Genomic DNA, 19,950 nt, shown 5'->3' on the forward strand with positions numbered 1-19,950 from the left:
CCTCCATGTGCAGCTGTGCTGTGGCTTGGGGCTTCCTCATGGGAGCTGTAGGTAGTAGGGCATAGTGCAACTGGCTGGGCGCTGTCCTCTGCCAAATGAGGACCCCAGTACTAGCATGCATTGTGCTCACTCAATCCTTCAAGGGCACCCATGGGCCTGACCTTGGCTGTAAACTCACTGGCCCTTGGGGTGTTGTGTGACCAGGTGATGGGACCCTCCTGTGTGTCCCTGAAGCATACACTGGACAAGTGGTGGACACAAGTGTGTATCAGCCTGTGAGGGAGGGTCTGGAGGGCTCTAGAATGTCCTCTCCCATCAGCATTCAACAGCAGAGTGCATCCTAGGAGGGAGGTGCAGGGTGCTGGGTCCAGGTGCCCATGTTGGGCTCCCCGTGGAGGAGGTGGCGGGTGCTGGGTGTGTGGTGCAGGGTCCTGGCCCCCGGTGTCTCTGTTGGGCTCCTTCATGGAGGTGGCAGGTGCTGGTGCCACTGAGATAGGATGAGGCAGGGAGCTGGATTAGAGCCACATCTATAGCACTATCAGTGTGCCCATTGGTCAAGTTACTCCTTCCCTAGGAGCTACTTCCCTTCACCTGGGACCCGGAGGTACACCACCTAACCGTTTTCCTCTGCAAGCTGTAAAGAAGCCTGGCAATGGGGAGGGGGTACACTTCGAGGAAGCTGGTTCCTGAAATTCTCTCTCCAACCCACTATCCCCACAGCTGTGTGTGGCTTAAACAAACCTTATCACTCTGCTCCAGGTGAGAGCAAAAACCCACAACTGAAACCCCACTTGGCTCAACACCATGGGCATGTGCCCCCTGCCTGCCCTCTGCCTTCCCCACTGCCTTCCTCAGGAACTCCAAAAATGCTCCTCGCCTAAGGATTTGTTGGGGGTGCACCCGTGCAAAGAATGGGACAGGAAGCAGTTCTGCCCACAGCCTGGGACTGGGAGACCAAAGAGGCCACCCGGAGGAGGCACTTCCAGGCGGGGACCGAGGCCCCAGAAGACTTGCGGCTCGGGCTATCCCAGGGACCACAGTGACTGGAGGACAGGGGACCCAGGGGGCCGGACCTGTGGAAAGGCTCTGGGGCGCGTCAGGGCGGGGCCTCTCCGCGGGGCGGGCCCTGGGGCGCAGGCGCAGTTTACCCCGGCTCGGCGGCCCTGGGCTGGGACTGGGACGGGCTTCGCGTTCGGCACTTGGAAACAAGCTGAGGGGCCGCGCGGACTTCCGAGGGGGCAAGCCGGGACCTGAGCCCTGGTCCGGTAGTGATCTCAGCCCCGGTGTTGGGTCGTGGTGGGCGCCCGCCCTGACGGGGAGCGTCCGGCCGAATCTCCAGGCCCCGCGCCGCCCGATGCGTGGAGCGAGTACGGCCGCGTCCCCGCGTCTCCTTTATCGGTAGCGCGAGGGGAGCCGTGCGCGCAGGTGGCCCTACCTGTGGCACGGTGGACAGCGCGAAGGCTGGGTGGCCGGGCAGGAGGTTGGACGTCTTCAAAGGAAGGGGACGTGAAGGTTAGAGGGCGCGCCGGAGCCTCGCGCTCCCCAGGCCGCTGGCCGTCCGGTGCCTTGGACCTTGGCCGCGGCCGCAGGTGCTGCGCTGATAGTTTTCCAAAGTCCTCAGATCCGCAGCCATGGTGCCGCGCCTGGTGTCTCGCTGGCCGCTCGGCCTTCTCCGGGGCTGTCCGGGCTGGCGGCTGGCAGCCCGCGCTCCCGGAGCCCCAGGGGAGCAGAGCCGGCGACCCCGCGGCCCTCTCAAGGCAGGGGGTGCTGGCGACCCGGCCTGCAGGGGCTGCTCCTCCACCTCCCGGGCTCCTGAGGTGACTCCGACCCGGCTGCGCTACCCTGTGCAGCGACTGCCCTTCTCGGAGGTGTCGGCGGAGGACCTGGCCGCCTTTGAACGCATCGTGCCCGGCAGGGTCATCACAGACCCACTCGAGCTGGAGGCCTCCAACGTGGATTGGCTGAAGATGGTGCGAGGTAAGCGGGCTCTGCAGGGGCCGCCCGGACTGGGCGCCCGCATGTTTCCGCATTCTGTGGGGCTGAGTGTGTGTGTGAGGTGTTTGCACACTGTGGTGCTGAGTGTGTGAGGCATTTGCACACTGTGGTGCTGAGTGTTGAGGTGTTTGCACACTGAGTGTGGGGCTGAGTGTGTGAGGTGTTTGCACACTGAGTGTGGTGCTGTGTGAGGTGTTTGCATGCTGTGTGGGGCTGAGTGTGTGAGGTGTTTGCACGCTGAGTGGGGCTGAGTGTGTGAGGTGTTTGCACGCTGTGTGGGGCTGTGTGTGTGAGGTATTTGCACACTGAGTGTGGTGCTGAGTGTGTGAGGTATTTGCACGCTGTATGGTGCTGAGTGTGTGAGGTGTTTGCACGCTGTGTGGGGCTGAGTGTGTGAGGTGTTTGCACGCTGTGTGGGGCTGAGTGTGTGAGGTGTTTACAAACTGGGGCTGAGTGTGTGAGGTGTTTGCACGCTGTGTGGGGCTGAGTGTGTGAGATATTTGCACACTGAGTGTGGTGCTGAGTGTGTGAGGTGTTTGCACGCTGTGTGGGGCTGAGTGTGTGAGGTGTTTGCACACTGAATGTGGTGCTGAGTGTGTGAGGTGTTTGCACGCTGTGTGGTGCTGAGTGTGTGAGGTGTTTGCACGCTGTGTGGTGCTGAGTGTGTGAGGTGTTTGCACGCTGTGTGGTGCTGAGTGTGTGAGGTGTTTGCACGCTGAGTGGGGCTGAGTGTGTGAGATGTTTGCACGCTGAGTGGTGCTGAGTGTGTGAGGTGTTTGTACGCTGTGTGGTGCTGAGTGTGTGAGGTGTTTGCACGCTGTGTGGGGCTGAGTGTGTGAGGTGCTTGCATGCTGTGTGTGGTGCTGAGTGTGTGAGGTGTTTGCACGCTGTGTGGTGCTGAGTGTGTGAGGTGTTTGCACGCTGTGTGGTGCTGAGTGTGTGAGGTGTTTGCACGCTGTGTGGGGCTGAGTGTGTGAGATGTTTGCACGCTGTGTGAGGCTGAGTGTGTGAGGTGTTTACACGCTGTGTGGTGCTGAGTGTGTGAGGTGTTTGCATGCTGTGTGGTGCTGAGTGTGTGAGGTGTTTGCACGCTGTGTGGGGCTGAGTGTGTGAGGTGTTTGTACGCTGTGTGGGGCTGAGTGTGTGAGGTGTTTGCACGCTGTGTGGGGCTGAGTGTGTGAGGTGTTTGCCCGCTGTGTGGTGCTGAGTGTGTGAGGTGTTTGCATGCTGTGTGGGGCTGAGTGTGTGAAGTGTTTGCACGCTGAGTGTGGTGCTGAGTGTGTGAGGTGTTTGCACGCTGTGTGGTGCTGAGTGTGTGAGGTGTTTGCACGCTGAGTGGGGCTGAGTGTGTGAGATATTTGCACACTGAGTGTGGTGCTGAGTGTGTGAGGTGTTTGCACGCTGTGTGGGGCTGAGTGTGTGAGGTGTTTGCACGCTGTGTGGTGCTGAGTGTGTGAGGTGTTTGCACACTGAATGTGGTGCTGAGTGTGTGAGGTATTTGCACGCTGAGTGGAGCTGAGTGTGTGAGGTGTTTGCACGCAGTATGGTGCTGAGTGTGTGAGGTGTTTGCACGCTGAGTGGAGCTGAGTGTGTGAGGTGTTTGCACGCTGTGTGGTGCTGAGTGTGTGAGGTGTTTGCACGCTGAGTGGTGCTGAGTGTGTGAGGTGTTTGCACGCTGTGTGGTGCTGAGTGTGTGAGGTGTTTGCACGCTGTGTGGTGCTGAGTGTGTGAGGTGTTTGCACGCTGAGTGGAGCTGAGTGTGTGAGGTGTTTGCACGCTGTGTGGTGCTGAGTGTGTGAGGTGTTTGCACGCTGTGTGGTGCTGAGTGTGTGAGGTGTTTGCACGCTGTGTGGTGCTGAGTGTGTGAAGTATTTGCACGCTGTGTGAGGCTGAGTGTGTGAGGTGTTTGCACGCTGTGTGGTGCTGAGTGTGTTGAGGTGTTTGCCTGCTGTGTGGTGCTGAGTGTGTGAGGTGTTTGCACACTGAATGTGGTGCTGAGTGTGTGAGGTATTTGCACGCTGTGTGGTGCTGAGTGTGTGAGGTGTTTGCACACTGAGTGTGGTGCTGAGTGTGTGAGGTGTTTGCACGCTGTGTGGTGCTGAGTGTGTGAGGTGTTTGCACGCTGTGTGGTGCTGAGTGTGTGAGGTGTTTGCACGCTGTGTGGTGCTGAGTGTGTGAGGTGTTTGCACGCTGTGTGGGGCTGAGTGTGTGAGGTGTTTGCACGCTGAGTGGGGCTGAGTGTGTGAGGTGTTTGCACGCTGTGTGGGGCTGAGTGTGTGAGGTGTTTGCACGCTGAGTGGGGCTGAGTGTGTGAGGTGTTTGCACGCTGTGTGGTGCTGAGTGTGTGAGGTGTTTGCACGCTGTGTGGTGCTGAGTGTGTGAGGTGTTTGCACGCTGTGTGGGGCTGAGTGTGTGAGGTGTTTGCACGCTGAGTGGTGCTGAGTGTGTGAGATATTTGCACACTGAGTGTGGTGCTGAGTGTGTGAGGTGTTTGCACGCTGTGTGGTGCTGAGTGTGTGAGGTGTTTGCACGCTGTGTGGTGCTGAGTGTGTGAGGTGTTTGCACGCTGAATGTGGTGCTGAGTGTGTGAGGTATTTGCACGCTGAGTGGAGCTGAGTGTGTGAGGTGTTTGCACGCTGTATGGTGCTGAGTGTGTGAGGTGTTTGCACGCTGAGTGGGGCTGAGTGTGTGAGGTGTTTGCATGCTGTGTTGTGCTGAGTGTGTGAGGTGTTTGCACGCTGAGTGGTGCTGAGTGTGTGAGATGTTTGCACGCTGAGTGGGGCTGAGTGTGTGAGGTGTTTGCACGCTGTGTGGTGCTGAGTGTGTGAGGTGTTTGCACGCTGAGTGGGGCTGAGTGTGTGAGGTGTTTGCACGCTGTGTGGTGCTGAGTGTGTGAGGTGTTTCCAGAGTCGGAGCAGAGGCTCTGGCTGGGATGGCGGTATCTCCCACAGCTCTGGCTGTCTCAGTGGGGACTAGCCGTTCCCCTGCCTACCCCAAGGCTCCGCTCTGGGCTGCTGTGTCCCTGCGTCTGCTTTTTCCCGTGTGATGAGGGTCCAGGTCCGTCGCCGGGATATGCCGGGACGCCCTTCATGTGTTTTACCCTAACTCAGTTCATGTGAGAAGCCTGCTGCAGGGTTAAGGGACCACCAGTGCAGGTTGGGACCGCATGTTTGTCAACACTGGCGTGTCACTTGCAATGAAAGCCTCTATTAACGCGTCCTGCTCACAGATGGACCTCACAAGCCCGGGCCTGTGCTGCCAACATGCAGGGGTCCTTGTGAAGGCAGGTGCCCGGGCACAGGACATCCCAGGTGCCTGGGGAGCTGCTTGAGGGGTGCTCCAGGGCAGGAGCGGCCAGTGCAGTGCCTTGAAGCAGGCCCTGGGAAGCCAGCTGTTTAGGCCTGGCTGGCGTGGGCATCTGGCTTTTCCTTGAAGATGGAACGCTGCGGAGAGGCCAGGCTTGGACAGGAACTTGCTGGGCACCCACTGAGGAGGAAATGTGAGTCAGATGGAGAGCTAGGGAAAGAGTTTTGGACAAGGCCAGGCTCCCCACCCCTGACTGGGCTGAGGAAAATCAGGCAGAGCAGGTCTATAGGGGAAACCAGGGGCTTGGACTGGGCACCTCAGGGTGGACATGGTGAGAGGATGGTTGGGCCAGGGTACAGGACAGGGTGGGGGCCGTGCTGGAGCTCAGGGTCCTGAGACCAGAGGAATGTGGCCATGGCCAGAGGTGAACAGAGCCTGGGGTGCTTCTCAGAACCCAAAGTGGGCTTGTTGGAGGGAGAGAATGTGTGTGTGAGGCGTGGCTGCTGAGATGTGGGCCCTGGGATGGAGGGGACCTGTGTGTCAGGTCTGGCTGCCGGGACAAGCTAGGATAACAGCTGGCTTGGTGTTTGACCCTTGTCGCCAGTGACTTTGACTGAAGGGACCCCAGGGTGAAGGGGTGGGAAGAAAAGTGCACGTGGGAGGGGGTGCAGTGGTGTTACCTGTGGCAGAGCAGTGGGGAGGGGCTCTGCAAGAAGCAGGATCCAGGGGTTTGTGCAGTGGAGTGAGGACGGCATGGTGGCCTAGAGGCAAAGGGGTCTGAGTGTGTGCCAGACCACACAAAGACCTGGGCCCAGGGTGAGGAGTGACTTGCTGTGCGAAACAGCCAGAGAGCTGGCTGCTACTCCCTGTCCCACACACTGCTGTAGGTGCCCACACCCTGTGGAACCCCCTTGGTAACATGCAGAGACACTTGGGGTGACACTGATTTTCTGTACATGCCTTGGATGGGAACACTCACACGATAGGGTGTCCTATGTACTTCTGTTTTCAATGTCTAGAATGGATGAGCAGCCACTGCCCACTGGGCCAGGGGTACTCAGCCTGTAGCTCGTGAGAGCTGGCCTGGCATCTTCTTAGTGCCCTTGGGTGGCTGATCTGGGGCCCCTTGTGGTGAATACGCTGTGTCCTTCCTGCTGGCTAACCAGGACTTTTCCTGCTAGGCTGCAGCCAGGTGCTGCTGAGGCCGCGGACGACAGACGAAGTGTCTCACATCCTCAGGTAATAGGGCACTACCCCTGCCCTGCCTCTGGCCACTGTCCCCACAGATCCTGCTGGTTTCAGCGTGAAGCCGCACTGGCCGGGGGCTGAGGTCTGATGAGCAGGGTTGGGCACAGGGTGTGGAAGCCAGCGGATTCTCGGCCTCAAACAAGCCTCCTCTGATCCGGGCAAGACATCGGCTGCCATTGCCTTGTGCATGGCATCAGTGAAAGATTATTCCTTTTCCTTTATGTGAAGGCAGGGAGAAAAACAGGGACATGTATTTCCCATCCTCTGGTTCACTCCCCTAATGCCCACAGTGGTTGGGGCAGGGCTGTGCTGAAGCAGGAGCCTCCATCCAGCTCTCCCTTGTCAGGGGTGGAAACCCCAGGACTGGAGCCACTTAGAGTCAGGGTAGAGCCAGCCTAGAACTTAGCACCCACCCTGACCTTGTGCAGTTCTGGGGTCTTGATCAGCACCCCTTGTCCAGGTGGGCAGGTGATGGGTGGCTGGAGGTCAGTAAGAGAAGTCAGGATTTGGGTATCCCTGAGGTTGTGTGTGGGAGTGTGACTGGGCCTGACTCCCTATCACCTGGCATGGCCCCGTGGCTGCCCCTGAGGTGGTGAGTGGGTGGGGGGCTGGATCTGATTCTCCCTCACCTTCACTCATTTACCTAGGCACTGCTATGAGAGAAACTTGGCTGTGACCCCACAGGGGGGCAATACAGGCATGGTGGGGGGCAGTGTCCCCGTCTTTGATGAGATCATCCTGTCTACTGCCCTCATGAACCAGGTCCTCAGCTTTCACAGCGTGTCTGGTGAGTCCGCAGGTCCCCTGCCTAGTCTGCCTGATGATCTGCGTGGTCCCTGTGACCCCCTCCTGCAGTGCCCCGCAAAGGGGCGTAAGGCTGCACATGTGGCATGGGGGGCAGTGACCCCTGCAGTACTTCTCACTGCTGTGGTCAGAGCCACCATGGGGAAGAGGCAGAACCATCCCCAGCTGAGCACTGCTCCATGGCAGTGTGCTCTGCTCTGTGTGCACATGGTTGTGCTTGTGTGTATGTTCTCTGTTTTTGCCTCACAAGATTTTTTTTTAAAGATTTATTTCTTATTTATTTGAAAGGCAGAGTTAGGGATTTGGAGAGACAGAGAGATCTTCCATCTGCTGGTTCACTCCCCAAATGTTCATAGTGGTCAGAACTGGGCTGATCTGAAGCCAGTTCTGAGTCTCCCAGGCAGTTGCAGGAGTCTAAGGCTGTGGGCCATCTTCTGCTGCCTTCCCAGGCTCATAAGCAGGGAGCTGGATGGGAAGTGGAGCAGCTGGGATGTGAGCCAGTGCTCATATGGGATGCCAGCATCACCGGCGGAGGCTGAGGCCGCTGGCCCTGGCTGTGTGTGAGATGTTCTTTCTGTGGGTTCCTGCCCAGCTGGGCACTGTGGCTGCTCCTGCCTGCAGGCATCCTGGAGTGCCAGGCGGGCTGCATCCTGGAGGAGCTCAGCCAGTACGTGGAGGCACGGGACTTCATCATGCCGCTGGACCTGGGTGCCAAGGGCAGCTGCCACATTGGGGGCAATGTGGCCACCAATGCAGGTGGCCTGCGATTTCTGCGATACGGCTCGCTGCGTGGGACTGTGCTGGGCCTGGAAGTGGTGAGCAGGGAGGTGCATGAGGCTGCCTGGAGGGTGAGGGCCACATGCCTTCAGGATATATCTGCTCTGGTCTCTCAGGAATCACTGGGCGCCTGCTTATTTGTGCTGTGTGAACCGCTGTGGCGGTGACCCAGCAGACAGGACAGGACTGAGAATACAGGAGGGGGTCCTGGAGCAGTAAGGATTTCTGATGTCTTCACCACTCCCAGGTGTGGCCCACTCCCCAAGTAAGCGCTTGCTCCCCCAGGTGAACCCCAGCCCCCAGGTGTACCCCACTCTCCCTGGTGTGCCCCACTCCCTCAGGTGAGCCATCATTCTCTCAGGTGAACCCTTACTTCCCATGTGTGCCCTACTCCCCAGGTGAGCCTTCACTCCCCCCAGGTGAGCCTTTACTCCCCCCAGGTGAGCCCTCACTTCCCAGATATGCCCCACTTCCCCAGGTGTATCCTCACTCCTCCATTGTGCCCTGTCCCATGATGTAGCTGGAGTGACATGTCCTAGTTGGGTATGTGGGGGATGTTAGGGTGGGGGTCTTGAGGTTCTAGCTTCAGCTTTGGGCAATGTCAGGCTGGCTCCACTCTGGGGGTCTGTCCTTTCCGGGTGAGGGTTAGGGGACTTGTGCCCTGAGGTGCCCCGAATGGGACCGAATCAACCTCTGCAGTGGGAGGAGGGGAGCCGCTAACCAGAGTCGTTTCTCCCTGCCAGGTGCTGGCAGATGGTACCATCCTGAACTGCCTCACTTCCCTGCGGAAGGACAACACGGGCTATGACCTGAAGCAGCTCTTCATAGGCTCAGAAGGCACCCTGGGGGTCATCACTGCCGTGTCCATCCTGTGTCCCCCTAGACCCAAGGCCGTGAATGTGGCATTCCTGGGTAGGTCTCAGCACCCAAGGGAGGTGGGAACATGGGCTCAGAGCAAGTGTTACCTCCGCTGGAGCCTGGGCAGTGGATGGCATGGGTAACTGAGTTGACCCACCCACCCATGGGAGGTTGGCATTGCTTCCCTGAAGGGGGCCTGGGATTGTGGGCACAGCTCTGGGCCTCAGGTCCTCTCCTGGACAGGGCTTGACCATTGTGATCCCCTGCATGCTACCTCACTGAGCCCTAACACAACCCTGGACTGAAACATTCACCCCTGCAGGTGATACACTCAGGATACACTCCCTGTCCTGAGACTTCCCTTCCCTGACACATTCACCCCTGCAGGCTGCCCAGGCTTCACCGAGGTCCTGCAGACCTTCACCACCTGCAAGGCGATGGTAGGTGAGATCCTCTCTGCATTTGAATTCATGGATGCAAAGTGCATGGAGCTGGTCAGGCAGCACCTTGGTCTGGCCAGCCCGGTGCAAGGTATGAAGCCCTGCAGTCCCTGCCCCTTCATCGTGGCTCTCAAGGTTCCTGGGCAGCAGGTGGGTCCCTAGGAAGCTGAGGGGCCTGTGGGAGACTGCCCTTATAGTGAGTTTGCAGTTCCCCAAGTCCCTGTGAGCTTGTGGTGAGAGACAGGGAGAAACCATGCTGGCATGCTGGAAGGATTCCTTTCCAATTTCTAGCTTTCCCTGTTTTTCAACTCTGTTTGTGTGTTTTACTTTTGTGATGGGAGGAAGCCTGTTCTGTGTGACCCCAGGAGTCTCTAGCCTGCCAGGAACAAATGTGTTCCCCATCCTAGGAAGACTGATCAGATTTTTCTGGAAGAAACCTTCATGCACTGCTAAGAGAGTGCCACTGTAGAAATGCACATTTAGGGTCCGGTGCGATAGTGTAATGGTTAAGGTCCTCGCCTTGAACGCACTGGGATCCCATATGGTCACCGGTTCTAATCCCGGCGGCTCCACTTCCCATCCAACTCCCTGCTTGTGGCCTGGGAAAGCAGTCGAGGATGGCCCAAAGCCTTGGGACCCTGCACCCGCGTGGGAGACCCTTAAAAAAGTTCCTGGCTCCTGGCTTTGGATCGGTGCAGCACCAGCTGTTGCAGCCACTTGGGGAGTGAATCATCAGATGGAAGATCTTCCTCTCTGTCTCTTCTTCTCTCTGTACATCTGCCTTTCCAATAAAAATAAATCTTTTTTTAAAAAAAAGGAAATGTGCATTTAGTGCACTAAATCATAAAAAGTTCATGGTAGCATTGAAATTGCAAGCTTAAAATTTTTTTAAAAGATGTATTTATTTTTTATCGGAAAGGCAGATATATAGAGAGGAGGAAAGAAAGAGAGGAAGATCTGCTCATTGATTCACTCCCCAAGTGGCTACAATGGCTGGAACTGAGCCAATCCAAAGCCAGGAGCCTAGAGCGTCTTCTAGGTTTCCCACATAGGTGCAGGATCCCAAAGCTTTGGACCGTCCTTGACTGCCTTCCCAGGCCACAAGCAGGGAGCTGGATGGGAAGCAGGGCTGTCGGGATTAGAACCAGCACCCACATGGGATCCCAGCACGTTCAAGGCGAGGACTTTAGCCACTAGGCTATTGTGCCGGGCCCCCAAGCCTAAATTTTATAAACAGCTGATACATATTTGAATTTCTCAGTTTCAAAAAATAGCCACTTGTGATCAACACCCTGAGCTTCTCATAGTCTAGAGTCAGAGATACTGACTCATGCCCTCGTTTGGTGACCTTTCCACGGCCCTGGGTCTGCTGGGAGTGGACACACCCCAGAGCCTCAGCTGCCGGCTGCACCCACCCTCCCTGGGCACCAGCATGGCCGGGGGTGGTGGAGTCACCCCATGTCTGTTATATTTTCTAGGGAACATTGGTTCTCTCATAGTAAGGCATTTTTTTTTTTATTTTTAAAAATCAAACCATCACGTTTTGGTGAGTATTGGTTCTTTTTTTTTTTTTTAAGATTTTATTTCTGGGCCTGGCACCGTGGCCTAGCGGCTTAAGTCCCTGCCTTGAACGCACCGGGATCCCATGTGGGCACCGGTTCAAGTTCCAACAGCTCTACTTCCCATCCAACTCCCTGCTTGTGGCCTGGGAAAGCAGTTGAGGATGGCCCAAAGCCTTGGGACCCTGCACCCATGTGGGAGACCTGGAGGAAGTTCCTGGCTCCTGGCTCTGGATTGGCACAGCACCAGCCGTTGCGCTCACTTGGGGAGTGAACAATCGGATGGAAGATCTTCCACTCTCTCTCTCCTCCTCTCTGTATATCTGTAATAAAAATAAATAAGTCTTAAAAAAATTTAAAAAAAGATTTTATTTCTTTTTATTGGAAAGCTAGATTTACAGAGAGAAAGAGATCTTCCATCTGCTGTTTCACTCCCCAAGGGGCTGCAGTGGATGGAGCTGAAAGTCAGGAGCAGGTGCTTCTTCCAGGTCTCATGCAGGGCCGCCCTTGACTGCTTTGCCAGGCCACAAGCAGGGAGCTGGAAGGGAAGTGGAGCAGCTGCGATACAAACTGTCACCCGTATGGGATCCCAGTGCATGCAAGGCGAGGACTTTAGCCACTAGGCTGCTGCTCTGGGTCCAGTAGGACACTTAATAGAAAAGTTTATTTGAAGGGCAGAATGACAGAGAGAAAAAGAAACAGAAATCTGGGGCTGGGCCAGGCCGAAGCCAGGAATCTGGAGCTTTCTCCAGTCTCCCATGTGGGTGTTGGGGCCTGAAAGGAGCAGGATGGGAAGCTGAGAAACAGGACTGAGCTTCCAACATGGGCATGGCTTAACCCCGTGTGTCCCAGCGCCTGCTGAGAGCTGCCCGTCTTGTCGTTGTAGCTTTGGGCCTGGTTATCAGACCGGCTCGGATTCTGCCCTTTATTTGCTTTTGCTGCTCCTTCCAGACAGCGCCTTCTATGTCCTGGTCGAGACGTCAGGCTCCAGTGCAGAACATGACACCGAGAAGCTGGGTCACTTCCTGGAGCATGTGCTGAGCTCCGGTCTGGTATCTGATGGTGCTGTGGCCACTGACCAGAGGAAGATCCAGGTGCTGCTCAAGCCTGCCTCCCGAAACCTTTGTCCTCGTGTGGAATGGGGAACACAGCTCCTACAGTGGCACAGGCTGGGGGCTAGGAGGGACCACCTGTTGGGAAGGGTGCCTTGAGGGTGCTGGCTCTGGATCCAGATGTGGAGATGCAGCTCTTTCAAAACCTGGAAGCTCTGAGCCCACCTCAGCTGTAGGACTGCGTCCCCTACCTCACCTCGGCTGTAGGACTGTGTCCCCTACCTCACCTCAGCTGTAGGACTGCGTCCCCTACCACCTCAGCTGTAGGAGCTGTGTGCCCTACCTCACCTCAGCTATAGGAGCTGTGTCCCTACCTCACCTCAGCTGTAGGAGCTGCACCTCCTACCTCACCTCAGCTGTAGGAGCTGTGACCTGCATATCACCCTCAGATGTAGGTAGCTCTGTCCCCAGCCTCTACCCTAGCTGCAGGACTGGGTCTGTGTGGCCTGCAGATCCCTCTGAAATGAGGGGTGGCAAATAACTGCAAGGCTGCCAGATGGTGGCTGGAGTCATGGAGAATTTTCTAAACGAGAAGGCACTGATTCAGGAGACCAAGATGGGAAGCCGTGGGTCACCTTCCATGGGATCTGGGAAGTAGACAACTGTGGTCACCTTCCATGGGGCCTGAGCAGCTGTGGTACCTTCTCTAGGGCCTGGGCAGTGATAGCATCTCACTGGGATGGCTGTTTGCACAGCAGCCACTAGGGGGCAGGACGCAACAGAGGAATGACTAGAGGAGCCGCTGGAAGCATCTGCTGGCTTGGTGCCTTGAAGTCAACCTCACCAGCTCTTTTCCTATTTTGTTAGTAGAGCTTCTTATTTGCCATTAGTTTTTGTTATTGGAATGTCACACGTAAGTAGTAGGGAACACACCTTGTGCCCAGGAATGTTACATGTAGGTGGTCAGGAACAGGCCTTGTTCCTGGGAGTGTTACATGTAAGTGGTCAGGAGCAGGCCTTGTTCCCGGGAGTGTTACATGTAGGTGGTCAGGAGCAGGCCTTGTTCCCGGGAGTGTTACATGTAGGTGGTCAGGAGCAGGCCTTGTTCCCGGGAGTGTTACATGTAGGTGGTCAGGAGCAGGCCTTGTTCCCGGGAGTGTTACATGTAGGTGGTCAGGAACAGGCCTTGTTCCCGGGGGGTATTACATGTAAGTGGTCAGGAGCAGGCCTTGTTCCCGGGAGTGTTACATGTAGGTGGTCAGGAGCAGGCCTTGTTCCCGGGAGTGTTACATGTAGGTGGTCAGGAACAGGCCTTGTTCCCGGGAGTGTTACATGTAGGTGGTCAGGAGCAGGCCTTGTTCCCGGGAGTGTTACATGTAGGTGGTCAGGAACAGGCCTTGTTCCCGGGGGGTATTACATGTAGGTGGTCAGGAACAGGCCTTGTTCCCGGGAGTGTTACATGTAGGTGGTCAGGAGCAGGCCTTGTTCCCGGGAGTGTTACATGTAGGTGGTCAGGAACAGGCCTTGTTCCCTGGAGTGTTACATGTAGGTGGTCAGGAACAGGCCTTGTTCCCGGGAGTGTTACATGTAGGTGGTCAGGAACAGGCCTTGTTCCCGGGGGGTATTACATGTAGGTGGTCAGGAACAGGCCTTGTTCCTGGGAGTGTTACATGTAGGTGGTCAAGAGCAGGCCTTGTTCCTGGGAGTGTTACATGTAGGTGGTCAGGAACAGGCCTTGTTCCCGGGAGTGTTACATGTAGGTGGTCAGGAGCAGGCCTTGTTCCTGGGGGTATTACATGTAGGTGGTCAGGAACAGGCCTTGTTCCTGGGAGTGTTACATGTAGGTGGTCAGGAACAGGCCTTGTTCCTGGGAGTGTTACATGTAGGTGGTCAGGAACAGGCCTTGTGTGGCTCCCAGATCCTGTGGCTCCCAAACTGGCACCTTGCACACCCTGACCCTAACCCTGACCCCTACCCCCATACTGGCTTTGGCACTGACCCTAACTGGCAGGAGCCATTCTGCTGTCCTGCTCTGGCACTGTCCCCAGGCTCCGTAGCCCCTGTGCAGGCCTTTTGCACAGCCTGGGTCTGGCCCTGGCCAGCAGAAGTCAATCCCCCTCCTTGCCCTGGCACTGTCCCCAGGCCACGTAGCTACTATGCAGGCACCTTGCACACCCTGGGCCTGGTCCTGACTCCAGCCCTGATCCTGGCCCTGGCTCTGTCCCTGACTCCAGCCCTGATCCTGACTCTGGCCCTGGCCCTGGCCCTGGCTCTGATCCTGACCCTGGCCCTGGCCCTGGCTCTGATCCTGACCCTGGCTCTGGCCCTGGCTCTGGCTGACAGGGAGTGCTAGCTCCATGCCTGTATCTACTTACTCTAGACTCTCTGGGCACTGAGAGAGAGGATCACGGAGGCGCTGAGCCATGATGGCTATGTGTACAAATACGACCTCTCGCTGCCTGTGGAGCGGCTCTACGACCTTGTGACTGATGTGCGTGCCCGGCTCGGCCCCAGTGCCAAGAACGTGGTGGGCTATGGCCACCTGGGTGAGTAGACACAGGATGTCCTTGGAAGAGCAGAGGTGGATGGGTGGACATTCCCAATCATGTGGTTGGACACAGGAGGCTCATGGGGACTATGTGGGGACATAGGGGCCAGGGTGCTGCCCCTGAAGCCTGAAGTCTTCACTTGTGGCAGCTCTATGAGGATCCTCTCCACAGATGGAGGGTCTCAACCAGGTTTGGATGGGTTCTTTCTTGTTAGGGCAGCAAATTCGTACTGGACACCACAAATTATTCCACAGGAAGGAGGTGGGCCTCAGCTGCAGGAGGCATGGCAAGGATAGGCTCATGGCCTGGGAGCAGATGCGACCCAGGCTGCAGTCTGGCTGCTCGGTGAATACACGCTCACCTGCATAGACACCACAGGTGCCACCACACCCTTACGTGCACGTCACAGCTGGATGCAGGACAGTGGGTAGTGTGGCCAATGTTGCCACGCCTTGGGAAGACACTTCTGGGAGGTTGACAGATGGCAGATGGAGGCTTCATTATACAAATAAAACAACTGATTGGGTTGGAAACAGACGTACCCCAGAGAGGAGTGACAGTGGCCTGGGATGCAGCTTCAGGCAGAACTAAGGACTGAGAGCTGAGCCCACCATTGTAGGCACTGGAGCTGCTACTGTGGGTGACAAGAAGACAGATTCAGGACCTGCTGTAGCTCAGGGCAGCTCTGTTAGGTGATCAAGGTCACTCATGCTGTGTCAGGAAGACGTCTCCTGTGACAGCAGGATGGAGTCCTAGTAGCAGAAAGAGGCATCCTGTGTCCTTGGGCAGCACAAGGAGCCCTTAAACCATTAAACCCCAAGAGTGTGGCACAAGGCTACACTCTCAAGTTCCTCCACACTGCACCCTGTACCCTCTGTACCCTCCACACTGCATCCCTGTACCCTCCACATTGCACCATGTACACTCCACACTGCACCCCTGTACTCTCCACACAGTACCCCTGTATGTTCCACACTGCATCCCTGTACCCTCCACACTTCACCCTGTACCCTCCACACTGCATCGCTGTATCCTCCACACTTCACCCTCTACCCTCCACACTGCAATCTCTGCCCTCCATACTGCTTCCAGTACCCTCCACACTGCACCCTGTGCCCTCCACACTGCACCCTCTACCCTCCACACTGCACCCCTGTACTCTCCACACTGTACACTCTACTGTGAAGCCTCCACACTGAGTCTCATGTCCCTCTGTCCAGCACCAGCCATTCTGAGCGTCCATGTGGGGCACACCAGCACTTGGGAGGAAGTTCCTGGCACCTGGCTTTCTTGTTTCTTTTTTTTTAAAAAAATATTAATTTTATTTTGATAATTTTTACATATTTGATTAGGGTGTGAAGGGTCAAGGGCTAGAGGAAAGTAGGTGTGACCATTGTTTTGACATTCTCTTTTTTCCGTCCTGTATCTGGGGGAAGGGGAGTGATAAGGGGAGAAGCCACACCCCGCCTCCCAACCATCCCAGGGTCCCCAGTGCGGGGCATGCTCCGAGGGTCCTGCTCAAGTGGTTTTGACAGTTTAGCAATTCTGTATTGCTGCCAATCTTGCCATTCCAGTCACGATGAAATCTCTCCAGACTCCATTGGCTGACACAGTCCTCCTTGGGGTTTCCATTTGCTCAAGAATTCACTGCCAGCTCTTGGCTGGAGTAGTTGATCAATTTGTTCTGTCATCCGTCACCGGTTATGATACCAGGAGTCCTCTGCAGGCTCTGCTATACTGCCATATCCTCCATTTGTATCTGGATATGCTGTCCATGCTCCATCTAAGCCTCTGAGGAGGCCCAGCTCTGAGTCTCTGACTCAGAACTCCAACCATGGTGGAAATTGCAGATACCACTGCAGGATGGGTCATCCCTGTGCAGTACCCAGAGCTGGACCCTCAATACCATGGCTACTGTGTGGACATGTAGGCACCGATCCTGGCTCACCTGATGGCTGCTAGCTAACTAAGGGTGTTTTTTTTTTTTTTTAAGATTTATTTATTTTTATTGAAAGATTTACAGAGAGAAGGAGAGACAGAAAGATCTTCTGTCTGCTGCTTTACTCTTCACGTGGTTACAAGGGGGAGAACTGAGCCAATCTGAATCCAGGAGTCTGGAGCTTCTTCTGGGTTTCCCATGTGGGTGTAGGTCCTAAGACCTTGGGGCTGTCCTTCCACTAAGCCACAGGCATGGAGCAGCCAGGACAGGAACCAGCACTGTGTGGGATGCGGGCTTGTTGCTCTATGTGAAGGTACTGGCCCCTTGCGGACACCCACTTTCATTCCCTCCCCTGGGATGGCAGTCCTTCCACCTGACTCTGTCTCTGCTGGTGGCCTGGGAAAGGGCGTCTGCCACCTCCTGCCTTTTCTGTGGTCAATGGGATCCTGCCTGGTAGTGTCCAGGCTACTTGGCCTCCTGCCTGCTGCTTCACCTGACTGCCGTGCTAGGAGACTTTGTTCAGTTTGCCCTCAGTCTACCAGTGTCTGTTTGCTCTACCTGTCCGTTGAATTCTGCATGTCAGCTTTCAAGGATATTGATCTGCCGTGGCCAGTTTTTGTTTAGAATGTCACTGTGTTGTCTTAACTCTTGGCATTATTAATTTTACTTCCTTGAGTGTAGGAAATCTTTGCTGTTGATTCTTCCCTGACCCGTGTCGCTGTGTGGAGCTTTTGACATCTGCTTGCACTTCTAAGCTTTTACCTGTGCGTATTGCTTGTGGCCTGGCCAAAGATGACGTGCTTGCCTGGGGGTGTGTTCTCAGCCCCAGCGCGGAAGGAAGAGATGTGGGTGCAGCTGCTACAGGTGCCCAGACATTGTAGGATAGCCCTTCTTCCCTGGGACAGTTCAGGTCCCTGGGATGCCCTCACCAGGATCATGAGTCTTCAGGGGAAGACAGTGTGGCCCCTTGGGTTTGCTGTTTTTTTCTTTCTTTATCTTAAAGATTTATTTATTTAGTTAGTTATTTGAAAGGCAGAATTAGAGGTAGAGACAAAGAGGGCTTCATCCACTTGTTCATTGTGGCCGCGATGGCCAGGACCGAGCCCAGAAGCAGTGGTGACATGGGACTGCACACCTACAGGCCTAGGAGGACATCCAGGCAGTGCGGCTGTGACCAGGTGGCCTCCTGACTGGCCTTGGTCCTTCCTGGTTGGTGGCAGCTTGTCCCCGTCTGCCCTGGCATCCTGGGCAGTGCCTACCGTAGGTGGGGTGGCCAGGTCCTCTCGGCCCTATCCCTGTGTCCACACCCCTTCGTCTCTGCCACGTCCTCTCCCTACTCCTAGCTAGGCTGGCTCTGCACGGGCCAGTGTCCAGCTGGCTCCTGTGGGTCCCTAAGAGGAGGTACTTGTGGGATGGGAGCCAGGCCAGAGAGGAGCTGACTGGGAGCACTAGGGCTTCTCAGTGGTGTGCACTGGCTGGGTGGCCTCAGGGGTGTCCGTAGGGTGGAGAAGCCCCAGACACTCTGTGGTAGATGCGACTTGGGGGCCATAGGCCCTGGTCAGCAGGCAAGATGAGAGCTGTGGGTAGCCACCTTGGAGGTGGAGTTAGGAGGGACAGCCAGAAGGACCAGGTACATGGTCTCCGTAGGGTCAAGCTGCCCCAGTCCCTGGTGGGCACCCTGGTCACCACTGGGGCACTGCTGGTGGTTGGGGCCCTGCTGACCATGTGTTTCTGCCCCTCAGGGGACGGCAACCTGCACCTCAATGTGACAGCGGAAGCCTTCAGTGCCTCGCTACTGGGAGCCCTGGAGCCTTATGTGTATGCATGGACAGCCGAGCAGAGGGGCAGTGTGAGCGCGGAACATGGCTTGGGCTTCAAGAAGAGGGACGTCCTGGGCTACAGCAAGCCGTCTGCCGCGGTGCAGCTCATGCGACAGCTCAAGCTCTTGCTGGACCCCAGGGGCATTCTGAACCCCTACAAGACACTCCCTTCCCAGGCCTGATGGGAGCCCCTCCCTGCCCCAGGCCCTCCCAGACAGGTGGGTGGGCAGCTTCCTCCTCAGCTGCTTGTGGCTTCTGGTGTCCACCCTGGGGGTCCTTGTGGGGCTGTGCTGAGCAGTCAGAGTGTGAGCGAGCACTTCCTCTCTGGCTCTCGTGAGTCCCCAGTAAACAGCTGCATTGGCCACAGGCTCCTGGCTCTGTCCACCTTCTGTGGTGCTCTGGGACAGCTTCCTTGGCAGCTTCCAGTGCCATGGCCATGCCACCTGGGGGCCGGCAGCCTGCGCCCCCACACCCCGGCGCCAGCCTTGGATTAGTCTAAAGCTGCTGCAACATGAGAAAACCTTGTGTAACAGGGTAAGAGCTGCCTGCAGCGGGCAGGGAGAAGGCTGGGCCTGGGGCTAAGGGTGTGTGTGAGGCAGCAGGAAAGCTGTTCTCTGGACCACTGCTTCCAGGGGCATCTAACAGTAAATGGGCCTGGGGTGGCCATCCCTGGTATGCTGGCCCCTCAGAGTCCACACGTGGCTCTCCCCAGCACCTGCCTCTTCCTGAGTGCTCAGGACCCTGCATGCAGCTGGTTGGTCTCAGAGCCTCTACCCTGGGTGACCTACAGAGTGTACCTGTATCTGAGTGTATCTGAGAGGGGCAGGTACAGAGGGCTAGACCCTAGTGCTTTGTCCCTCCTAGGGCCCCCACCTACCTGCTGAGAGAGGAGAGGCAGGTGGGGGATCTGGGACACCTCTGTGGGAGCTGGGAGCCAGTGTGTGTAGGAGCCGTGGCAGGGCTGGGTTTGGCTGTGAGTTTCCACCTCTGCCCCCCCACCCCCGGCCAGCCTGTGTGCCAACAGGTGTTCTGTGGGACGTGGCTGGGAAGTCAGATGATGCCCTCAGTCTGACCAACTCCCCCAGCCAGCTTCTGGATTTGTGGAACCCTCAGTCAAAGAGGCATGCAGGCTGGCCAGGATATCCAGAGTGGCTGATAGGAGCCATGCCTCATGGACCTAGCTAGAAGCAAGAGCCAGGTGCAGCTGTGTGTGAGGCCTCCTTTCCCAGCTGCTGTGGGGACAGGAAGCAGCCCTCCTCCCTGCCCTGCTGGAGCTGAAACTCAGACCCGAGAATGGACCCTTTGTCCCTGCGGTGCCTCTGGGCTCCCCTAGCTAGCCAGGCAGTGCCAACTGGAGAAGCAAATATAGGCGGTGCCCCCTTCCCTACTGCCCCCCTGCTGGCCTTGGGTCAAGCCAAACCCATCCTTCCCTGCAGGCAGGCACAGAGGCAGTGGATGAGGCCCCGGACTCCCAGGGCTGTTCCTCTCACAAAGTGGCTGGTGGGTGGCCGTGGTGCCATCCAGCTGGGCCTTGGCTGTGGATGTGCACCTGCTGTCTGCATCTCAAGGTGTTCCTAGGCCACGTCTCCTGCAGGCTCAGACA

The 19,950-nt window shown here is 56.7% G+C and overlaps 1 protein-coding gene across 3 annotated transcripts; it reads left to right on the forward strand.

Annotated features, from left to right (window-relative positions):
* The first annotated feature begins 1,422 nt into the window (after positions 1-1,422).
* D2HGDH (D-2-hydroxyglutarate dehydrogenase) lies at positions 1,423-18,715 on the forward strand. Of its 3 annotated transcripts, XM_012930417.3 has the most exons (9): positions 1,426-1,977; positions 6,483-6,540; positions 7,197-7,336; positions 7,975-8,168; positions 8,874-9,042; positions 9,376-9,519; positions 11,939-12,081; positions 14,420-14,585; positions 18,270-18,715. In XM_012930417.3, the coding sequence occupies exons 1-9, from the start codon at positions 1,632-1,634 to the stop codon at positions 18,527-18,529; spliced, it is 1,620 nt and encodes a 539-aa protein (XP_012785871.3). In that variant the 5' UTR covers positions 1,426-1,631; the 3' UTR covers positions 18,530-18,715. The 3 variants fall into 3 exon arrangements, with proteins under 3 accessions (XP_058521230.1, XP_012785871.3, XP_058521231.1); XM_058665247.1 differs by lacking the exons at positions 11,939-12,081; positions 14,420-14,585 and having other exon boundaries at positions 1,423-1,977; XM_058665248.1 differs by lacking the exons at positions 1,426-1,977; positions 6,483-6,540 and having other exon boundaries at positions 7,213-7,336; positions 7,946-8,168.
* Positions 18,716-19,950: the final 1,235 nt, after the last annotated feature.

This window comes from Ochotona princeps, chromosome 5, assembly GCF_030435755.1.
Source record: "Ochotona princeps isolate mOchPri1 chromosome 5, mOchPri1.hap1, whole genome shotgun sequence".
Classification (NCBI taxonomy): Eukaryota; Metazoa; Chordata; class Mammalia; order Lagomorpha; family Ochotonidae; genus Ochotona; species Ochotona princeps.

Bases quoted from the DNA above. Each gene is read 5' to 3' on its own strand.
- D2HGDH (XM_012930417.3), top strand. From the start codon at position 1,632: ATGGTGCCGCGCCTGGTGTCTCGCTGGCCGCTCGGCCTTCTCCGGGGC. The intron at 1,978-6,482 runs GTAAGCGGGCTC...TTTTCCTGCTAG, and splicing joins TTGGCTGAAGATGGTGCGAG to GCTGCAGCCAGGTGCTGCTG. The intron at 9,520-11,938 runs GTATGAAGCCCT...TGCTCCTTCCAG, and splicing joins TCTGGCCAGCCCGGTGCAAG to ACAGCGCCTTCTATGTCCTG.